Source organism: Eublepharis macularius, chromosome 10, assembly GCF_028583425.1.
Source record: "Eublepharis macularius isolate TG4126 chromosome 10, MPM_Emac_v1.0, whole genome shotgun sequence".
NCBI lineage: Eukaryota > Metazoa > Chordata > Lepidosauria > Squamata > Eublepharidae > Eublepharis > Eublepharis macularius.
Window position 1 is genome coordinate 89,156,420 of NC_072799.1, and position 22,414 is coordinate 89,178,833.

Below are 22,414 nucleotides of genomic sequence, written 5' to 3' on the forward strand. Positions count from 1 at the left end.
CGATGTATTAAGTGCCTTTTTATTTGATCCTTCCTCCAGGAGCCGGGATTAGTCCCTTCCTTTGTTGATAGAAAGATAAAAGTTGCCAGGTGTCTGGTTTTGGCCCGGACTGACTGGTACTTCGGGGGGATTGTCTGGGGAAAATGACCCCCAGATACTGGACACCTGGGCCAGCCCCTCTCCTGCTGATTGCCCAGCTTGGTGCCCAGTTTCCTGCAGCTGCATGGTGCTGCTGTTGGGTCTGGAAAGTAGCCTGCCAGCCCAGGTGCCTGGCCTCCCCTCTACAGCTGCACGGTGCCATCCAGGAGTGGTGCCCAGAAATGTGTGTGTGTGGGGGGGGTGTTGGCGTGATGACATCTCACTTCCTACAGTTCTGTCTTCACGCCACTCCAGAAGTGCACGAGTGAAAGTTAAGTCCCCAGGGTCTGGTACTAAGCTGGATCCCATCTAGCAACCCTAGTAGAACAGGAATGTCCTACTTAAACTCCTAGAATGTGCAGATTGAAAATACTCATGGAGGTTATGAGGAGTTCGTAATATGTGACTTATTCCTCAGAAAGAGTGATTGACCCAAGATCACCCAGGTAGTTTCATGGGGATCTGCTTCACAGTCTTTGTGCGATCCTAACCAGTACACAACGCTGGCTTCTCATCTTACGTTACAAAGTCTTACAACTATAGCAAGCTGGCACCTTTTGGAGAGTGGGAGGAGGGTTATGCTTTTGCCCTGTAAGCCTGGTACGTAGAAGATTTAACTGTTTACAACAATTGTACGGTCCATAGAATCGTGGTTGAAAAAATGGCAAGGTATAGTTTTTCTAACTGCAGACAACAAGGAAAAATCTTCAGTGAATTCTGCTTTTCTCTAATGCAACACTACTCATATGAGTAGACCCCCTTAAAGGAGCAGGTATTTGTAGTAAGCCAGCTGTTGTAGCAACAAATGTGTATAGGTTTTAAGCAGATACGTCTTGGAAGTTAACCAGGTTCGGCCCTGGTTAGTGCTTGGATGGGAGACCACTCAGGAAATCCGCTGAGCAGAGGCAGGCAATGGCAAACCACCTCTGAACGTCTCGTGCCTCGAAAACTCCATGAGGGGCTGTCAGATGTCTGCTGTGACTTGACAGCACTTTACACTCTTACAGTTAGAAACATCACTGCAATGATTGGAATAAAGCAACAAGAGATTTTCCCAAGATTCAAGAAGCCTGGGGCTAGAGGGAGAACTCTGAGCCCAAAGTGAGAAACTGCAAAGAAGACAAAACTAGAAAATGGATGGTGAGGTATACGTGTGTCTTCATGCATATAGAACTTCCTGACAGAGTGGTCTCTCAGTGGAACAGGCTTCCTCGGGAGGTGGTGGGCTCTCCTTCTTTGGAATGTTTTTAAGCAGGGGCTAGATGGCCATCTGACAGCAATGCTGATTCTGTGAACCTGGGCAGATCATGAAAGGGAGGGCAGGCTCGTGGCCCCTTCTTACATGCCCAGGGTAAGGCCGATTGCCACTTCGGGGTCAGGAAGCAATTTTCCCCAGGCCAGTTCAGCTAGGGATCCTGACGGTGTTTTGCCATCTTCTGGGCATGGAGCAGGGGTCATTGGGTGTGTGAGGGGAGGGGGGGAGAGAGTTGTGAATTTCCTGCATTGTGCAGGGGGTTGGGCTAGATAACCCTGGAGGTCCCTCCCAACCCTATGATTCTATGCTTCTGTGTCAATTCCTGTGTTAATTCCTATGGTTGCCAACTCCTGGTTGGGAAATTCCTGGAAATTTGACACCTGGGGAGGAAAGGGCTTGGAGGGGCAGAACATCAGTGGAATGTGACCCATAGAGTCCAGCCTCTGAAGGTGCCAGTTTGATGTAGTGATTAGAAAGTTGGACTGGGATCTAGGAGACTGGGTTCGAATCTCCTCTCTGCCAAGGAGACATGCTGAGTGACCTTGTGGCAGTCACACACCCTCAGCCTAACCTACCTCACGTAGTTGTTGTGAGGTCAGAATGAAGGAGAGGAGAATGACGTAAGCAGCTTTGGGTCCCCATTGGAGAGAAAAGGCAGGGCATAAATAAAGGGCTGGGGGCGGGGGTTGCCCAAGGGAAACTGTTCTCCCTAGTCCTGAGAGCAGCTGTAATTCTGGGAGAACTCCAGACCTCACCTGGCAACCCTATCCATTCCGGAGGAGGAGAAGGCGAGAGGGAGGTTCTATCCTAGAAGAAAATGAAAACTTAGAAAACAGAGCCTGAATGTTACAATAGAGAGAGGTGCAGGGAAAACCAGAAAGGTAGCAGTTGCAGGTTGGACAGGAGGTTGACCTGTATCCCTGTCTAAGAAGTTAGCTCATGCCAATGTGACATGCATGGTGTGAGTGTATGCAAAGTAAAGGCTCTGCTCTCAGGACTGCGTGCTGGTAATTTTTTTTCAAGGCGATGGGGCCGCTTGCTCCTTAATGCTGTCACCATGCATGTTCCAATGCTGAGCTGGCTGCTTTAACTGTAGAGAGGCAACAGAACATGAGACGTTCCTCAGTCACTTACACCTATCAGAGAACCTTAGATAGATGACATGATTATTCAGTAGTGAGATCTCCCCCTCCCTGCCCCCCTGTACATGCAAGGCAGATGTTCTACCATGGGAGCCACAGATCCCAACTCTACTCTAAAGGTATGCCACCAGGAACTCCTTGAAGGAAGGGCAAGATAAAAGCAGAAGGATCAATAGAATGCCATATGCCAAGTGCAAAACCATGGAAAGTGGCTATTAGAAAGTCCCATTGGATGACAAAGCTGGTCTGTGTGTTTTTGATAATCTGTGCAACAAAAACAAAATTTCCCCCTGCAGCAGCCATTATGACAGACAGGTGGTTTTGCTGCCCTTAATTAACATAAAGTGTTGCAAAGCAGCCAAAATCAACTTTGTGTGCTATGGCTGTATGGCATTTGTCTTGACAAAGATTGCTGTTCCATGTGCTTGAACATCATGTGAATGAAAAACATTTTTCTCCAGTACCAGCTGCGTGGAACTCCTCATAAGGTAAGGAATTTCCACTTCCTGTATCTCGGTTGGCAATCTGGACTGTTTCCACATAGATGTTTTGCTCCACCTGGGACTTTTTACGACAGTACTGTTTTCGGAAGCATCCACGTGACTTCATTCTGCTTCCGTGATTGGCTGCAATCATTCCCAAAGCTGCTTACATACAGTCTTTTTGGAAAGATCACAGTCATAGCACAGTTGGACATGGTGTGATGGGAAGGGCCGTTTCCAGACGGCTCCCCGCTGCTCGGAAGAAGCCGGATGATCGCGAAAAAAACACGGAAGATTGCGTTTTCTCGCGCGAGATTTGCGCGACGTCACATGACGTCGCACGAGAAAACGCGATCTTCCGCGATCTTCCGACTTCTTCCGAGCAGTGGGGAGCCGTCTGGAAACGGTCCAGGTGTGCATTTTTGCAGATCCTACCCACACCGGGGCCATTCTCCCTGCCTCAACCCCCAACCCCTCATGCCAACGTTTTCCTTCTGTGCCTAAAAGGTTTTATTTCTTGCCTTTAAAAATTGATACCTGACAGATCACCATAATATAATAATAGCATGATCTGTTGCTAGTTTTCCTTAGTTTCCTGCTTTCATTTTTTCTTTAGAAAACAGAGCGCTTTAGCCCTATTCATTGCTGTGTTATAAGGGGAAATGTGCAGATGCATCTTATAACTCTGGATGGACTAAGGCAAGGAAAATAGTGCCAATGTGGTTGGGACCCTTAAAAATGTACATCTTCCCATCTACAAAGTGTGTGAAGGAACTTTGAGTGAGATATTTCCAACAAGCAGAGTGCATCAAAGCAGTGGAAAATCTAGGAGGTGAATGATTAGAAGACATGGCTGTGCAGCTGTTCCAAAATCTCCCATTCCCGTTTGGATGCCAAAACCTCCTTGTGGAATCAATTTAAATGTTTATTTTTGTACAGCGCTTAGGTGTTGAAATGCTTTATAAATTATAAATATTGTTATTAATAAGAATACAATCACGAAATAAACATAACCGGCACTGAGAGGTAATTAAATTATTAATATGATTTACATAAATTACATAAATCAGTAAGACTAGCAAACCAAATAGGATCATCTATAACAATGGCAATCCCCCCACCCCCATAAACTGTGATGTGTTAAAAAAACCCTTTCTCTCCTCTCTTATCATCATTTTAAACTACAAGAGCTATGTTTTTAACTAAAGCTCCCTTCTTATAACTTTGATCCTCTGCAGCGTGAAAGGTGTGCATAACAAGGAATGTTTTATTATTCTTTCTAAGTATTGAAAGAGGCGAGCTCAAAAGGGCTTCTCGAGACAGAGAATGTCACCGTGTCTGGGCCATCACCTAAGAATCTTCTTTGATGCTCTCCCCGATTCTTAAAGGGTGTCTTGGTTGTATCTTAAGCAGAAACGACTCATCTTCAGAGCTGCTGTAAAACTGATAGAGAACACAACTGAGAACAGGAGGGCTTATAGCATTCTGTACCAACTTCTGAGCCCTTCCTATGCATGCACTCAATTTGGCCCCTTGGTGTCACAAATGTGGCCTAGAGTCATGAGGGCCCAAACAAACACAATGCCGATAGTTCAGTGAACCAGATTTTTAGCATTTAAAAATATAGTTATGCTTGTGAGCACCCAATTCCATTCAAAGCCACGGTGCAAGGCCAGGATTTTGTGTGTGTGTGTGTGTGTAGGGGGGGGGGTAGCCAACCCTCCTACATCCTTTTGCTCACCTGAAGCAGCCCAATGCTCTATTTGGCCAATGGGGAAGCATACAAGTATTTACACAGCGTACAGTTGCCAGGTCCAAGTTGGGAATTCCTGGAGATTTTGGGAGTGGAGCCTGGAGAGGGCAGGGTTTGGGGAGGGGAGGGTATAATGCCATCGCGTCCACCCTCCAAAGCAGCCATTTTCTCCAGTGGAACTGATCTCTGTCGTCTGGAGATCAGTTGTAATTCTGGGAGATCTCCAGCCACCACCTGGAGGCTGGCAACCCTAATGAGGGCAGAAGCTACTCCCTGAGCCTGCTTTACTTGCGTCCCATCCTGAGACACGCAGGTATTGGGGCTAGGAAAATAAGCCCCCCTTCTACACTGGTGTTGTGCAATGCCAGGTCCATAAATAATAAGACCAACCCCCTGTGAGATGTCTTTGCAGCAGCAGATAAGGGCCTGGTAGGCGTGACCAAGACCTGGGTGAGGGAAGGCGAAATGGTCACCTTGGGAGAACTGACCCTCCCCCCCAGGGTACTCGATCCTCCATCAGTCCCAAACGGGAGGTTGGGTGGGAGGGGTGGCAGTCCTCATTCGAGAGGCTTTCTCCTTCAGGCCACTTCCCGTCCCTGAGATCTCTGGCATTGATTGTGTGGGACTAGTGTGGAGTGCCAAGGAAAGTTTGGCTATCTGTCTGGCGTACTGACCACCTAGCGCACCAGCACCCTGTCGCGCCTGCTAGAGGTGGTGGAGAAGTGGGCTCTGGAGTACTCCAGGCTGGTTGTCCTGGGGACTTCAATGTCCACGTCGATGCCGCCACCTCTGTGCAGGCTGCAGATCTGGTGTTAGCCATGGCAGCACTAGGACTTGCCCAATTTGTATCGGCTCCTACACATAAAGCAGGCCACACGCTGGATTTGATCTTCGGGATGTGGATGAATGTGGCTATGGATGAGTTAGAATTGGTGCCGTGGTCAGACCACACGGTCCTGCAGGCTCGGTTGGATATACCACCACCCCCTGCAAGGGCGGTGAGCTAATTTATGCTTGCCCACAGAGATTTATGGATCCGATTGGTTTCCAGAATGCTCTGCGGGAGCCGATGCTCCACGGCGGTTCGTTGGATGAGCTGGTGGAGGACTGGCAAGTCTGGCTCTCTGAAGCCATCAACGAAATTGCACCCCGACGCCCTCTTCGCCCCCATGCCTGCCAAATCCCCTGGTATACGGAGGAGCTATGGCAGAAGAAGCGTGAAATAAGACGGCTTGAGCATAGTGGCAGCGATCTTGTAACGAGGAAGCAAGAACATCTTATAGGGCGCTTATGAAATCCTATGAGGTGGCAGTGAAAGCTGTAAAGAAGCAATTTTATGCTGCTTCCATTGCATCAGCTAGCTCTCGCCCAGCAAAATTGTTCAATGTGGCACGGTCATTGGTCTCCCTATCAGGGGGAGACCATCAAAACTTGAATTCGGACATTTGCTGCGAGGCTTTTGCGAGATTTTTTGCTGATAAAATCCTGTCTCTCCACCACAATTTACCGGCCATGATTGATATTGTATGTGAACTAGAGGCCCCTTGGCCATCTTCTGGGCCGATATTTGATCATTTCAGCCCACTTTCAGGGGAGGAGGTTGACAGGATCCTGCGGGCAGTGAGGCCTACCACATGCCTCCTGCACCTGTGTCCATCGTGGCTGGTGAAAGCCAGTGTCGATGGACTATGGGGTTCCCTGGAGGCTATTATCAACTTGTCTGGGGGGTTTCCCAGGGCGCTAAAGGAGGCTGTGGTGAGGCCTCTTTTAAAGGAACCATCATTGGATCCCACCAACCTGGTCAATTACCACCCAATCTCAAACCTCCCGTTTCTGGGTAAGGTGATTGAGCAGGCGGCAGAGGAACAGCTGCAGAGATTCCTGAAGGATACCTCAGCCCTGGATCCTTTCCAGTCCAGCTTCCACCTGGGACGGAGACATTGCTGGTCGCCCTCACGGATGATCTCCGCAGACACTTACACCAAGGCGGATTGGCGCTGCTGATATTATTAGTTCTTTCGGCAGCATTTAATACGGTCAACTATGATCTTTTGACCCACCACCTTGCCGATGTGGGAATACAAGGGACAGCACTACAATGGCTTGTCTCCTTTCTCCACAGTTGGGGACAGAGGGTGGCACTGGGGGAGAAATTGTCATCCCGCCACCCGTTGATATGCGGTGTGCTGCAGAGAGCAATATTCTCCCAATTATTGTTCAACATCTATATGTGCCCCCTTGCCCAGTTGGTGCAGAGTTTCGGACTTGGGTGTCACCAGTATGCTGATGACACCCAGTTATATCTGCTGGTGGACATCTGGTTTGGCTCAGCCCCAGATATCCTGGAGTATGCTTTTGAAGCCAGAACCGGATGGTTGAAGCAAAGACGGCTGAAATTAAACCCCATGAAGACAGAGATCCTGTACTTGAGCCATGGGTGTGTGGATTTGGGGCCCCGGTTCCCAGCCCTCGATGGGGCATTGCACACACCAGTCCCAAGGGTCAGGAGCCTGGGGGTGATCCTAGATTACTCCTTGAAAATGGAGGGTCAGGTCACAGCGGTTGCCAGGTCTTCTTTTTTCCATTTTTGACAGACCAGGCAGCTTGCCCTGTATTTCTCGACCCGCAACTTAACGACAGTGAGCCAGGCAATGGTAACCTGTAGGCTAGACTACTGTATCGTGCTGTACGTGGGGCTTCCCTTGAGTCTGATCCAGCAGTTGCAGCTGATTCAAAATGCAGCAACGCGTGTCATCACCGGAGTGCCTAGCAGTGGACATATAACACCGGTATTGTGCCAGCTGCATTGGCTGCCAGTGGAGCAGCAAATCAGATTCAAGGTTTTGGTACTTACCTATAAAGCTCTATGTGGACTGGGACCAGCATATCTGCGGGACCGCCCCTCCCTATATGTGCCCCAGAGGACACTTCGATCAGTTGACAAACAGCTGCTAGTGGTCCCTGGCCCCAGAGAGGCCCGCTTAGCCTCGACCAGAGCCAGGGCCTTTTCGGTCCTGGCTCCAACCTGGTGGAACACTCTGTCCAATGAGACCAGGGCCCAGCAGGATCTGTTATCCTTCCGCCTGGCCTGTAAGAGTTGTTCTGCCAGACATATGGTTGAGGCTGAGCTGGGCCCCCACCAGCCAAAGAGAAGTGAACACCCTCCCTACTAGAGGCATCCACAATCAAATTTTTAAACAAACTGCGCAAGAAATTTTAATACAGAGGATTAGGTGGCAGAATGATTGGTCAGTTGATTACTCCTGCACTGCTTCTTGGATCTTTTAAATATTTATATTGTACTGTTTTATATTGCTGTTTTAAAATGGTAATATATGAGCATTTTAGTGTGCTGTTTTACAGAATGTAATCTGCCCTGAGCCTGCCAGTTCGGGGAGGGCGGAATAGAAATTTAAATTAAATAAGTAAAATAAAAATTTAGGTTGGGAAATGGGGGGGGGGGGAGCTAAAAACCCCACTCGTCTCATGCCATGGCTTCAATCAGAGACTGGGTCTCCAAGCACCTAATAATTGAATTGTTTGAAAAAGTACGTGGAGCTCCATACATAGCATTCTCGGTGTCACATTTGGTTTAGTCCTCAAAGTTTGAGAGTTGATCATTCTTCTGGTAGAACAAAACTTCCCAGGGGTGACAAGTTAGCCTATAAGGCTCTGCCGTTGTTGTCAGGACCTGAAACATCTATTGCGGGGGGGAAACATACCCATACCCAGGGCTTTTTTTCTGGGAAAAGAGGTGGTGGAACTCAGTGGGTTGCCCTCGGAGAAAATGGTCACATGGCTGGTGGCCCTGCCCCCTGATCTCCAGACACGTCTTGATTGCCCTCTGTCTAGAGATCAGGGGGCGGGGCCACCAGCCATGTGACCATTTTCAAGAGGTTCCGGAACTCCGTTCCACCGCGTTCCAGCTGAAAAAAAGCCCTGCCCATACCCCTGGTCCTCTCAGGGAAGTGAATGATATAATTTGAAGTAGAGATTCCCTAGGAACAAAGTATGTGAAGAACAAGAGGCATCCACAAAAGATCGTTGTTGCCGTGTGTGCTTGCCTATCCCTCTCCGTGTTCAGTGGGGAGCAGAGATACTGTGTTTTCCTCAAGACATTCAATACAGGCCTTTGTTTTCAAGGAGAGAGAGTGGAGGCCACTGGGACAGCAGATATAAAAACTTCTTGTAGCCAGCGTTTCAATAACAGGGAACATGGGCTGTCGTCACACGGCTTCTATTTAGCGCGAAAATGGGGCAATTTCCCAGCAAACATCCACCTTATTCCAACACTGATGCGATTTTCTCTCTTCTGCTTTGTGCTTGATAGTCACGATATTTTGCGCCTCAGTGTGAATGCTTCACATCGATGTTTTTTGCCTCGTCACGCCATAGGCCCACCCTTTTTTTTCTCCTCAGTCCCAGAATCCATTGCTTCCATGACTCCCCCCCCTTTTTTTGTAATAATGTCCTTATATCGCTATAACGACATCACACAATGAAAATTTTCTGCTGAAGAAAACAAGTAAAAATGACTCAATTGCCATTAGAGAAATTTTTATTTTAACCCAAAACCACACCTCGCTAAAAATGGCCATGTTCAGTCATTTTCCGGGTTTTTTAAACATTACGGTTGGGCTACTGGCATGTTTATCTAATGTTATTCCGTTATAGCAGAATTAAACGCCAAAAGAATTTTTTAAAAAGGGGGGGGGCTGCTTCTGCGCCCATTAGAGAGAACGGAACAGAGCGCTTAGGTGTGGACAGCTGGGAGCGCGAAGAAACGCGAGGTGACCCATAGAAACATTACTGTGCCGATATCAGCGATGACGCTATATGCTGTAAATTTAACGGAACAGATGCCCGTGTGACGACGGCCATGTTCTGACAGTGAACTGGTATGGAGGAGTTTTTGTAACTATCAGCTGTCAGTTGTAAGCAAAGTACTTTGCTTTTTAATCCTTCAAGCTTTCTGTAAGCTCTCAGTCTACATCCAGCTGTTCCAGTTCTCTGAAAACGTTCATCTCCTGAGAAAAATCAGTTACTACTCTACTAATCTAGGTCAGAGAAATAAGTGCCTATAAAACCCTACCCAACCCTTGTAAAGCAGGCAAATAAGAGAAACAGGAAGGAGATCATAGAATCATAGAGTTGGAAGGGGCCATACAGACCATCTAGTCCAACCCCCTGCCCAGTGCAGGATCAGCCTAAAGCATCTCTGACAAGTATTCATCCAGCCTCTTCTTGAGATGTTAAGTTAGATTTTGGAGGTTACCAATGTTTTGTAGTGCTTAGAGTGTCAGACTAGGATCTGGAAGGTAACCAATGCCCACTTTGCCATGGAACGTTGATGGGTGACTTTGGGCCAGTAATTCCTTCTTACCCTAACCTACCTCATAGGGTTGTTGTGAGGACAAATTAGAGGAGGGGAGATTGATGTATGCCGTTGTGAGATCCTCAGAGAGTGGGATAAAAATATAGTAAATAAAATTAACAACACAGGATAGTATCAGAAATTATTGGGATCTGTTGACTATTTGAGAAACAGATTGTGACAGATTAGTAGATGTGAAGTGAGAGAGATCTTTACTGCTCCTTTCCAGTGTTACATGTCAGAAAGAACAGGTTGCTCGTTCTGCTCCCTGCCCTAGTTTTGGTCGGCTAACCAAGGTTTTCATAAAGTGTATCTTACTGTATGGTGTCCCCTAGGGAGTAAGGGTTGCAAGGCCAAAATCAAATATGAATAATAAAAGAGAAGTTGAAATGTGATGGTTCAACAGTCTTCTTGGTCCATTCGTTCCAAAATCTTATCGTGCATTAAAACCTTTCTGTTTTTCGCACAGGCTCCTTTAAAACTGACAGTGGGAAAGGAGCTAAAAACTCTTTCAAGTGTTGTTCAGGGAGGTCTAAAGCAGTGCCGGCAACCTGCTTGGCCCACTTTTGTGAGAAGGCAGTAGCAGATGGCAAGAGATGTTAATCTCCCTCCCCCCATATGATATTTTAATATGGAAGAGAATAACTGGCTGTTTCTTTTTCTTTAGGGCACCAATGCCTCTGCTCTGGAAAAAGACATTGGGCCAGAGCAATTCCCAATCAATGAGCACTACTTTGGATTGGTCAATGTAAGTATTACTTATGCGCTGCAGAAACTATCCAGGGCATTTTGTCAAGTTCTGCAATCACATTTTAGGTTTTCCAGCTCACAACCCTGAAAACCTGTAATGAAGGAAGCAGCAGCTTGAGCATCTACCCAGATCCCCCCTCCCCTTCTGTTGTCCACCTTCCGACTCGACTCTGCGTGTTGGAGGAAGAAAAATTCATTTTCCCTAATGCCTGTGAGACAGGATGATGTGCCAAAAGACAAGGGGAGCAGACAAGAGGAGGGAGGAACTGGGCAGGGGAAGTCATAACTGCATTGTCTTTTGAAGCTTGGTTGTAAAAGAAGGGGGGTTGCAGTTTTGCCTATGGATGACAGTCATGTTTCCTCATATCTTCTTACCAGTAGGGTTGCCAGGTCCCCTTACCCTCCCGGCGGGAGTGGGGGGAGGCCAAGCTCTTACCTCCTTGCCTTCTTAATTCTGTACTCATGCGCACTGTGTGCATGCAGTCCCATGCCTCCATGGTGATGTCACTTCTGGTGGTATCACCGCACAGGCGCAGGGGTGCACCCACTTCACAGCAGACTGATTTGGGCCTCAAACAGGCCCAATTCAGCCAGTTTAGGGCCTAAATCGGCCTGTGGCAAAGTGCAGGAGTGCTTCCAGCAGGTGCAGTGACGTCAGTGACATCGCACCACCTTGAGAGCGTGACCAGGAGGCCTGTTCCCGTGCCTTCCTCCCCTGCTGGCCAGGTAAATGGAGGCAGGGGGCGGAGAGTGAAAGTGGGGGATCTCCGCCCCCACTGGGGGAATGGGATCCCTACTCAGGAGTGATAATACCTTTGAAGTAAGGCATGTTGCTTCTACTGCTCCCGAATAAAGGAGTACAATGTTTCTTCAATAGTGAAAAATGCAGGTGAGGGAAAGTTTCACACTTAATGGGGCAAACCTGAGCAACATCTCCATTCTAAGCCCATTCACTTTACGGACTTAGAAGGCTGTCAGTCTGTTTAGGATGGTACAGAAGATTGCTTTAATGGATGCATATATAGGACTCAGTGGAAGGGGACGTTTGGGAGCTGGGCAGTGCAAAGACAGGAGGGACCTGGAAGTGGTGCTTATGGCACTCAAAGGATTTTGTTGTGATCTTGACAAGTGTGTATCAGTGAGGTACCACTGGGCTCATGTTTGCCATCCACGTACCTCCTTCCTGTGCATAGGATACCACGATCAAATCGGGCTGTGTGGTGTTGATTTGTATGCACAGCCTCCTTGATTGCATGGACTGTACCTTCCACCTACAACCCCTCAGCACATTGACTGAACACGGGGAGGCTAGGAGCGGGCATAAGTAAGCTGGTCTTGCCCCTTGCTTCTCAGATTTCTGGCTCGTGTGCATGGGTCTTGCCTATGGAGAAAATGTTCACATGTACAATGCCTCCCAGTGATAGAGGACACTGCTTTCCAAACATTCCTGATCTTAAGGAGCAAGCATCAGTATGGACACTTTTTGCATGCTAATGTACGATTCTTGCAAACCAGCCATTGCACAGAGGCAGGGCCAGAGCTAGGGTGCACTTTCAGTTAACGAGCAGAGAGGCGGGTGTAGGGAAAGAGGTTTCAAGTAGCTGTGTTGGTCCATAGCAAAACCCATACACAAAAGCCACATCATATCTTGTATTAGGACTAATCAGTATGACGCAAAACAATGTGGAAACTTGGTTCTGCAGCACTCTACATCAGGTTGGATGTTTTAGGGGGGAAAGGCCTTGTCTTGAAGGCACCCTGTGTCAAATGCCATCCAGGTATGCAGATATAAAACAGGGCTGATGTCCAGTTGCACTACTGCCCTCAGCCTGATGTAGATATGAAAGCTTACGCACCGTCTTACCACATTGACCGTTAAATTGCATCTGAAAAGGGCCTGGTTCCAAAGCAAAGAAAATGAGTTGTGTGTTAAGCATGTTTATGACTTATCACAAGGAGCTTTTCAAACTTAAGGTGGGGTCCCCTTAACACAAACTTTGGGAAGCGCTGCAATAAAATCCCTGTTTGTGAAGACACGTGATGCTGAATAACAAAACAGAATTGGAGACGCCTGTTTCACATTTGTGCAACTTTTATTTGAAGGCTCCACATCTAGTTATGCCTTGTGCCAGCCACTTTACAATGAATATCCAGAGGCAGGTCGATTGAATGCTTGTGTGTTGCGTAACACAGAGATTAATTGGTTTCCCCTCTTTATTTCTGCAGTTTGGGAACACTTGCTACTGCAACTCTGTCCTGCAAGCTCTGTACTTCTGCCGGCCGTTTCGGGAGAATGTACTGGCATACAAGGCCCAGCAGAAAAAGAAGGAAAACCTCCTGACCTGTCTGGCGGATCTTTTCCATAGTATTGCTACACAGAAGAAGAAAGTTGGCGTGATTCCACCCAAAAAGTTCATCTCACGGTTACGGAAGGAGAATGGTAAGAACAGACTCAAATATTGTTCTAGACAATCGCCCCAATCCCAAGGCCACGTTATTTCAAATAAGCTTCTGGCCAAATCTCTGAATTCTTTTGGCTTCCTCTGATCTCCGTGGCAAACAGTTTCTCTTTTATTTTGGGGGTATTTGAGCTGTTTAAGTGTATGAGTTTCTGTTTATAGTTGAGCAACTGAGTTCAGATCAGTTATTGTATGTTTTTTTATTGTATGCTGCTTTGAGCAAAGTCAGAGGTGGTATATACATTTTTAAAACAATAAAGGAAATGATGGTTGTTGTGGGTTTTCTGGGCTGTATTGCTGTGGTCTTGGCATTGTAGTTCCTGACGTTTCGCCAGCAGCTGTGGCTGGCATCTTCAGACCTTCAGACCTCTGAAGATGCCAGCCACAGCTGCTGGCGAAACGTCAGGAACTACAATGCCAAGACCACGGCAATACAGCCCGGAAAACCCACAACAACCATTGTTCTCCAGCCGTGAAAGCCTTCGACAATACAATAAAGGAAATATTTGCATGGTATTAGAAATTATAACACTACAAAGGTTCCCTAGCTAAGATGTAAACATCCTGTTGGCTACACAAAAACATTTTTGAGGGCTCTTACCAATGGATCCCATTTGTGGGCTTCCCCGTGGCATCTGGCTGGCCACAGAAACAGGATGAACCATAGTTCTGGTCCGCATTGCTGTCCCTGTGTTCCAATTATCTTTCCAATGCATGGAGGATCAAGCTTTTAAAAAGAAAAACACGAGGTCTCCGTTTGACTTTCCTGAAACTATTCTTGTACATAAAGTTAGGTTTGGGAGTCAGCTACTTCTTTAACTGGGATCAGGGCTTTTTTTCAGCAGGAACGCGGGGGAACGAAGTTCCGGAACCTCTTGAAAATGGTCACATGGCTGGTGGTCCCGCCCCCTGATCTCCAGACAGAGGGGAGTTGAGATTGCCCTCCGTGCCGCTCGGCGGCACGGAGGGCAATCTCAACTCCCCTCTGTCTGGCGATCAGGAGGCGGGGCCACCAGCCATGTGACCATTTTCTCTGAGGGCAACCCACTGAGTTCCACCACCTCTTTTCCCAGAAAAAAAGCCCTGACTGGGATTATAGCAAAACAAAATTCTGTAATGTTAGGACCCAAGGAAACGTGCGGCCTTCTTCCTTTTTACAGATCTCTTTGACAATTACATGCAGCAGGATGCCCACGAATTTTTAAACTACTTACTGAACACTGTAGCTGACATTCTGCAGGAGGAGAAGAAGCAGGAGAAGCAAAACGGGAAACTGAAAAATGGCAATATGAACGAAACAGAAGAGAACAATAAACAAGACGTCACCTGGGTGCACGAGATTTTTCAGGGGACGTTAACGAACGAAACAAGATGTTTGAACTGTGAAACTGTAAGTTTCGGGCTGGCTGAATTATGGGCTTGTTTGTTTTGTGCCTGTATGAGTTCAAGCAAGCCTTTATTGGCATATATAAAATATAAAATTTTAAATACAGACTCCATACAAAATGAGATTAAAATACAGATAGGAGCAGGGCAACAGTGCAGCAAAACCAGTACAGAATATTACTTGTCATGGCGTATAGCCATGGCATTGTAGAGAAACTTAGCTACTATTTCAGTTATTTCCCCATCTGGGTTGACAAGCCGGAACTGAACCTTAAAATCATCAGAAAACTCTGAACGTTGGGCTAATATAGGATGTAGAAGATCCTGGCGTGGTGCCAGATAAAAAGAGCACTGGAGAAGAACATGGGAAACAGTTTCAACACAGTCCATCAAACAAGGACAACACCTGCTAAAATAAGGAATCCCATGAAATCTGCCAGATGAAATGGCTGAAGGAAGAACATTAAATCTGGCCAGAGAAAAGGCTCTACGTAAATTGGGAGCCAGGAGTTGGTAAAGGTATACTGCTGGGAAACCGCCTGTATGAGTTGATAGCGAAGTGAAAATTTCTGGAGCCACCTGAGAAACTTGGGTGTTTCTGAGAAATAAAGCTAACCTTGGCCATTTTCACACGTCTTTAAAATAGCACTACTCCCGGAAGGCAGCGCTATTTTTGACACCATCCGTTTACAAGTCTAAAACTGAAAGAGTGGATGGAAGAGTCGGAAATTTCGAGGGAGGAGCAAGGCGGTTTTCATCAGGGATGCTTTGCAGTTGATTTTATCCCACCTAACAGAGAATATACTTCTTCTGTAAATAATCATTTATATGTAGCTTTCATGGACCTACGTTCAGCCTTTGATAGCATTTCCGGAACTAGGCTGTGGCAGGTACTTAGGTTTGCTGTTCTCTCAAGATTTATCCTGGAAAGCTCAGTTTGTTTCTTAAAAGATAGTACCATATTTAAATGTTTTATCACTTTTTTTCACACAGTAGGAGGAAGGTATTATCTTTATCTAGCAGCCATCAGAATGTTTTGGGGGGGAAATAACCAAATGATTCTTTATGGTTCTGGAGTTTGGATAGAAGGTATATCAGAGGCCATTGACTTTTCTTGTAAAATTTTTGAGAAAATAATCAGATTGCTTAAATGTGTGTCTGGTATAGCTATCTTGGAAAGAACTTGCAATTCCCTCAAAGCTTGGCTAGATGCATTTAGACTCAGAATTAAGATCCTTTTTAATTATAGATCTAGGCTTCTTCTCAGATTACAAGAGGATTCCTTCCTGAGTTAACTGGAGGATGTCGGCTGATCAAAAATTAGAAGAGCTAGATTTTACTTCTGATCTCTTACTATCGATGGTGAATGATAAAATAGCATTTCCTCGGGTTAAAAACAGCTATTAGAGCTCAATTTTATAAGTACAAATTTGTGCTCTCTTTCCTATTATGGTTTAGAACTTCTGTTAATTCTCCCTGCATATTTAAAATTTTCGGCCACCTTCAGATATTGCAATATCTTTCTGGCTGCCGGATTAAATGCTGTGCCATCACCTGAATTAAAGAGCCGCTTTGAGGGAATTCCTTTGTTAGAGCATTGGTGCTTTTTATATATAGGAAAGATAGGCATTTTGGCTCGTTTGTTTTTGGAATGACCTCTATTTAATGAAGATAAAGATGGATAATTTCCTTGTTAAAGAAAAGTCTACAAATAATGGTGAAAGGTTTTCTTTTGCATGATATTGCCCTGAATATTACTAAGTCCATGACTTCTTATCTTTTGATAATTGAGCTTAAAATTAGATTTTTTTTTTATAATTAAGTGCTTCGTTTTTTGTTTTTTGATCAGTGAGGTTAGGTCATACTGTTAAAGGAAGGAATGAGTTTTTCTCTCTTTCTTTCCTCCAGCCCAAGGGGTCCTTCTTACAACTGAAGTACTTCTTCAGAAGAAGCTATCTTGCACTGCTATAGAAGGGAGCTTTGACTCTTGAAAGCACATACTCTGGGAATCTTGGTCTTTAAGGTGCTCCTGGACTCAAATCTCGCTATTCAGAAGAAGTCTCCTTAGGTGGGAAGAAAGCTTCAAACTTGTCTGAGCAGAGGAGCAAGATGCAAGCTGACCCGTTTCCTTTTTTCCTTACCCTTTAGCTATCGTAGAGAAATAGAGATGCTTACCTGAGATGTACTCTTTTATCTGTATTCAAAAGGAAGGCAACCTGAATGTAAGACAACCCCCCCTAAAAGTTATACATCCAAAAATTATTTTACTTGACATAACTGTAACTTGTATGCAAATATAAGACGATAGCCTCTTTTTTGATGGCATACCTGGAAACAAATGTAGGTCTTTTTTGCATAGGCAATTTTTGCCATGTTTGGCGCCACACTTTGAGTTTTCTTCCAAATTCTGGACAATTAACTCCAGATTTCAATGCGATGCTTCAAGGGTTCTCTTCCAAGTTTTCTACCTGTGCTTTTTCTGCACAGTCTCTTAGCTCTAATGTAGCATTGGTGTAGCAGTAAATGTTTTCCATCTTGAACGTTTGCTAGTTCAGAGAGCGTTGTAATTTTTTTTAAAAACTTTTGTTGCAGGTTAGTAGCAAAGATGAAGATTTTCTTGATCTCTCTGTTGATGTGGAGCAGAACACATCCATTACTCACTGCTTAAGGTAAATGTGTTACTGCTGCTGCACAAATGCATGTTGAGGAAATCGGGATCAGGGCTTGCTCTTTGATAGCAGAATCTGAAAAGAACGTGATATGAAATTTCCGGTAAGATGCGGTATAAATCAAACCAAGGAATATAAATGGTTTTAATGGGTAGGAAGCACATGGGAGTATAAATTAATTATAGTTCAAATGGAATATTTCCTGACAAACCAAAGGTTTGCTTACTCCAGTAGAATTGCTCTGGAACGAGTAGAAGTGTGTGTGCACGCGCATGCGTGTGCATGCGCACACACATGTGCATAAATAGGTACCTGTTGGGAAAATAATTTATCATCTGTCTGTCAAACAGCCTCCTGATGAATAATATAATGATTTTTCTTAGAGGAATCTTATCTAAGATATGCAACACAAAATTTTTGCTGAAGATAGCATTCAGAGAGCTACTTCATATAGCCAACGTGCCCCCGTGCTCTACGAAATTATCTCTGGGAGTAAACAATGCTGTTGATGGTAAGCTCAAAACCAATACGTGATCCCCATGTAAAAGTTTATACAGTTGTCATCTCCACAACTGTGACACAAGTTATGAAACTATTAGAAGATCTAAGACGACATCCTGTAGGAATCAGAGACGGTAGGAATTGGCTCTAAGATAGAGCGTTCAATCTTATGAGCGCTGTAACTGAATTCTCAATTGGTAATCAGTTACCTCTGTAGCAAAACATGGAAATACCTGAATAGACAGGTATTTCTTCTTTGCTCACCATGTTTTTCTTACAATAAGGGGGGTTTGGTTAATATCAGAACAGTCTCTGTAAAGGCAAAACACTGTTCTTTGGGTTGTTCTTCTTATCAATAACTAACATAAAAATGCACCATTTGCTGCCAGGGTTCCAAAATGTATTTTGGGAATTATAATTGCCGTGTTCAAGGAGATAAACTTACTTGTTTGATCTTAATTGTATAAGTAATAGAAAGAGCAGGAAAGAGAAATGTATAAACAGGAGCATTTCAGACGCAGAAGTTCAGTTCTTTCCTCTTTCTCGTTACATGCAATTCTATTTCCTGCTAAGTTACCTTTGGCTGGAAAGGCCTTCTGTGTTTAAGCCTCTAGCATCATTCTTTTCCTCTGAGTATCAGTGCTGGCATTAAAAGTAAAAGGTAGATTTTTTTTTAAAAAAAAACACTCTATATATTATTTTTATTTCCATGACAGATTGCAAAGGCTAGTTGATTCAGTCAGTCTCCCCCTCTCTGTCACAGTTTATTAATTTTTTTTTATTTAAAAACATTCCTTTTTTAAAAAAATCCCTGTAACTAAACACCTCCAGCATATTTTCTGCTAGAGCGAACAGCTTTGATTTGAGCTGGTAGACGGAACTGTGAGAATTTTTATTTTTGAAATACAGCATTTTTCATCACGTATTGAAGGTTGGCCAGTATATGTTGACATTCAATGACAGCTGCACTTAATTATGATGCAGAGAAACTTGGATCAGGGCTGGGGTTGGGGTCAGCCACCGGCAGGCTGAATCGGTTTGTTTCTCTGAAATACTTGAGCTGCGTATCTGATAGAAATGCCTCTTGCAGTATTCAATAGTAATGTAACTCAATATAAATAAGTCAGAAGAAGAAAACATTTTTGGTCCTCTGTGGGCTGTCTTGTCTCAACAGAAGTATGCATCAGGCTATCTATATATGGGATCTGAAGACAAGGGGCGCATCTCCCCCTCCCGAAAAATAGCGCAAAACTTACAGAACGACGTGCCTACATGGCATGGTTTTCCATCATGACTTTGCTTTGTGGTACGTTTTCTGATGTCATCACGCCATGAAGCAAAGTCATGTTGAGAAATCGCACCATGAAGGTGTGTCGTTCCGTAAGTTTTGTGCTATTTTCGGGAGGGGGAGAAGACGTGTGGAAACGGTCAAGGTCTGAGTAAAGTGCTCAGTGTGCCATGGAATTGCAGACTTCTGCTTGATTTGGATGGAGAGCAAGTTACAACATACTATCTATCCAAACAATTTTTATCTTCCCTTCCTACTAAGTGTTCAAGGTGACGTATATAGTTCTCCTGCCCTCCAGTTTGTCCTCACAACTCCTCTGGGGTGGACCAGACTGTGAGCCAAACTACAAGTGACGTCTTACACAGGTTGGACACTAGTCGGCTTCCCTCAAGTTTTGATGGGAAATGTAGGCATCCTGGTCTTGCAGCTGTAATGGAGAGCCAAGCTGTAAAACCAGGACGCCTACATTTCCCATCAAAACTTGAGGGAAGCTGACAAGTGTCCAACCTGTGTAAGGCGTCACTTGTAGTTTGGCTCTTAGAATGTGTTTCACCCATCCAGTTTTGTGGCTGAGCAGAGGTTTGACCCTGGGTTTCCCTTGGTCCTAGTCTAATATCCTAACCACTTTCAATGCTGTGCACATACACTGGGGGAGCAGGATTCCATCCATACGTTTTGGATATCCCCACCCCACACCCAGCATCCCTGATGCTCTGTGTTAATATAAAGTTGCATGTATTGTAACCGACAGCTACTTCAATGGGTATTTGAGCATTGGGAACTCTGTTGATTTTCAGAGACTTCAGCAACACAGAGACCTTGTGCAGTGAACAGAAGTACTACTGTGAGACCTGCTGCAGCAAACAGGAAGCACAAAAGCGGTAAGGGAAGAGCACCATGGTCTGCCACTGGCTTCCTTTGCTGAGATTTTAAAGTGAGGGTTAAAACAAAGGAATCCTTTCTGATTTCACTTCTGCAAAAAGGGAGCTTTGTCTTAAACCCTTAATGCCCTTGGAACCATATAGGGCTGACTGGCCTACTAGGCAATGCTAGACTATTGCCTAGGGAATCAGAGGGTGGGGAGATGCTAAGGATGCCCCCGGCCCCAGCAATGTACCATAGAGATTTGTGGGTTTCCTACAGTATTGACTGGAAGTGGCATCTCTTCTGGGATCTGATGCAATCCCCCCCCCTTCTTCTGCTGCATGGGTGTGCAAGTGATTCCCAACCTGCTTGGCTGGTTACTGACTCAGGCTAGCCTGGGCAGACAGGAGGGGGCTCTTACCTACCTAGGACGCAGAAAGCCCTTGGGCCAGCTCTGCTACTTACCTGCAGGACTGCCTCTCATGCTATGCTCTCCTGTGGTCACTTCACTTACCTGAGCAAAGGCATCTGAAGGTACCACCCTACAAATGGGTAAGATCGGCAACTGTCTGCCTCGCACATGATCAGTGGTGGCTCCCAACTTGCAGAATGGCCCACCTGAGGTCAGGAAGGGCCCCACGCTCCTATCCTTCCACACAATGTGTAAGGGGGGGGGCATATTTTTATGAAGCCGTTAGAACATTAGCAGAAAGGGCACCTTGGTAATGGAATCAGATTGTAGTCTACTGTGAGGATTATTCTAGGTATTATCCAGCTTTCACTGCTTTGTTCTCTATCTGTGCAATTCCACTTACTCTTTTACAGTATACCTTACATCAGGCAGTGTGTGTTGTTCACATAGCCTTTTAATTCTGTACTATAGCATTGTGCATTGGATGTCTTACGTTGTATGAATACGTGAGCTATTATTTTATGTTGTAGTTTGGACTGCACAGACTTGTTTCCTCTGGTAGAAGAGGGCTGCGTTGCATGAAATAGCTTTAAAAAAACATTTAGGCTAAAATGATGCCTCTTGGCTTTTTTCCTCTCCTGGCATTCTAAACATGCAATTCTTACTGTGCGTTGTTTTTGCTCCAGGATGAGGGTAAAAAAGCTGCCCATGATCCTCGCATTACACCTCAAGAGATTTAAATATATGGAGCAGTTACATCGCTACACCAAACTCTCCTACCGTGTGGTATTCCCGCTGGAGCTACGTTTGTTCAACACATCAGGGGATGCTATAAACTTGGACCGCATGTATGATTTGGTGGCTGTTGTTGTTCACTGTGGCAGGTAAGCTGCATTCTGGTGCATTTGGGGAAATCATTTCTGTGCAGAGGTAGCATATCTCAGGACACTAGATGTGGGGCCCAAGTGTGGGGAAGGGATAATAGGAGAAAGCCACCATCTTTGTGCCCACTCATGAGATCCCAGAGTATGCTAGCCGACAGCTGTTTGAAACTTTTGGTTGGATCCAACAGACCTGTTCAGCAAATAGGGGCACTTGCCTTCAGTGCAAAGAACCTTCCTCTGACTATTACTGGCACTGACTCAAATGATCCAACCCAGAGTGATGGACCAGATGGTTATGATCTAACTACATATTACACAGTCCTTGCATAATTTCTGAGTTCATCATGAGGTCTTTTTATCAGACAAGCGCTGTGAATTCCCTGTTGGGGCCTAATTTTTCTAAGTTTAATAACATTTTTTTGGTTGTTATCAAGACAGACCCCATTTTCTAATTCTGCACTTATTTTTCTCTTACCTTCTTAGCGGACCCAATCGTGGACATTATATTACCATTGTGAAAAGTCATGGATTCTGGCTTTTGTTCGATGATGATATCGTAGAGGTCAGTGTTCTAATTTTATCTGAGTAGAAGTTAAGTGGGTTGACTGTTGGTATAATGAGGCTTGCTGCTTGCAAGTTTATTTTCTTAGTAAATCAGCAGACCTCAAATGTTTAGAAGAACAGAAGCAAATGGGAGCTATGCTAAGATTTCAGCTTTGGCCTCCTAAACTCCAGTCATCCTCAACAAATAATCCACAATAATCTACACATAAATAATGTATTTGCAGCAAAAATGGTGAAGCAGTAGGAGATGGTCTGTGCCGTTTCCAGCAGGACACTCACATATTCAATGATTCCTTACTTTAAAGTCCTCCTCAAAACAGCACACTTAGCAAAAAAAGCTTGTGGTGAGTTAGTTTTCTATTTTTTCTGTTTGCGGGATCTTTTTCTCTTTATGAGTGAGCATTTAAAAGGGTCACTTGCTGCCTGCAGTTGTACAGTGCGTTCTACCCACCTCATTCTGTTGGGTACTACTTACTACATTTCAGGTGGTGAT

The 22,414-nt window shown here is 45.2% G+C and overlaps 1 protein-coding gene across 5 annotated transcripts in view; it reads left to right on the forward strand.

Annotated features, from left to right (window-relative positions):
- USP46 (ubiquitin specific peptidase 46) overlaps positions 1-22,414 on the forward strand; it is a 46,636-nt gene that overhangs the window by 13,946 nt on the left and 10,276 nt on the right. For 4 of the 5 annotated variants that reach the window (XR_008597727.1, XR_008597725.1, XR_008597726.1 and 1 more), the window contains exons 2-8: positions 10,812-10,892; positions 13,121-13,334; positions 14,514-14,743; positions 17,332-17,408; positions 19,995-20,078; positions 21,160-21,357; positions 21,841-21,919. Coding sequence is in view for 2 of the 5 variants with exons in the window: in XM_054989727.1 (XP_054845702.1) it covers positions 10,812-10,892; positions 13,121-13,334; positions 14,514-14,743; positions 17,332-17,408; positions 19,995-20,078; positions 21,160-21,357; positions 21,841-21,919 (963 nt within the window). In the remaining 3 variants the exon portion in view is untranslated. Of the gene's footprint in view, positions 1-10,811; positions 10,893-13,120; positions 13,335-14,513; positions 14,744-17,331; positions 17,409-19,994; positions 20,079-21,159; positions 21,358-21,840; positions 21,920-22,145; positions 22,252-22,414 lie in introns of those variants that run through there. The other variant, XM_054989728.1, reaches the window with a different exon arrangement.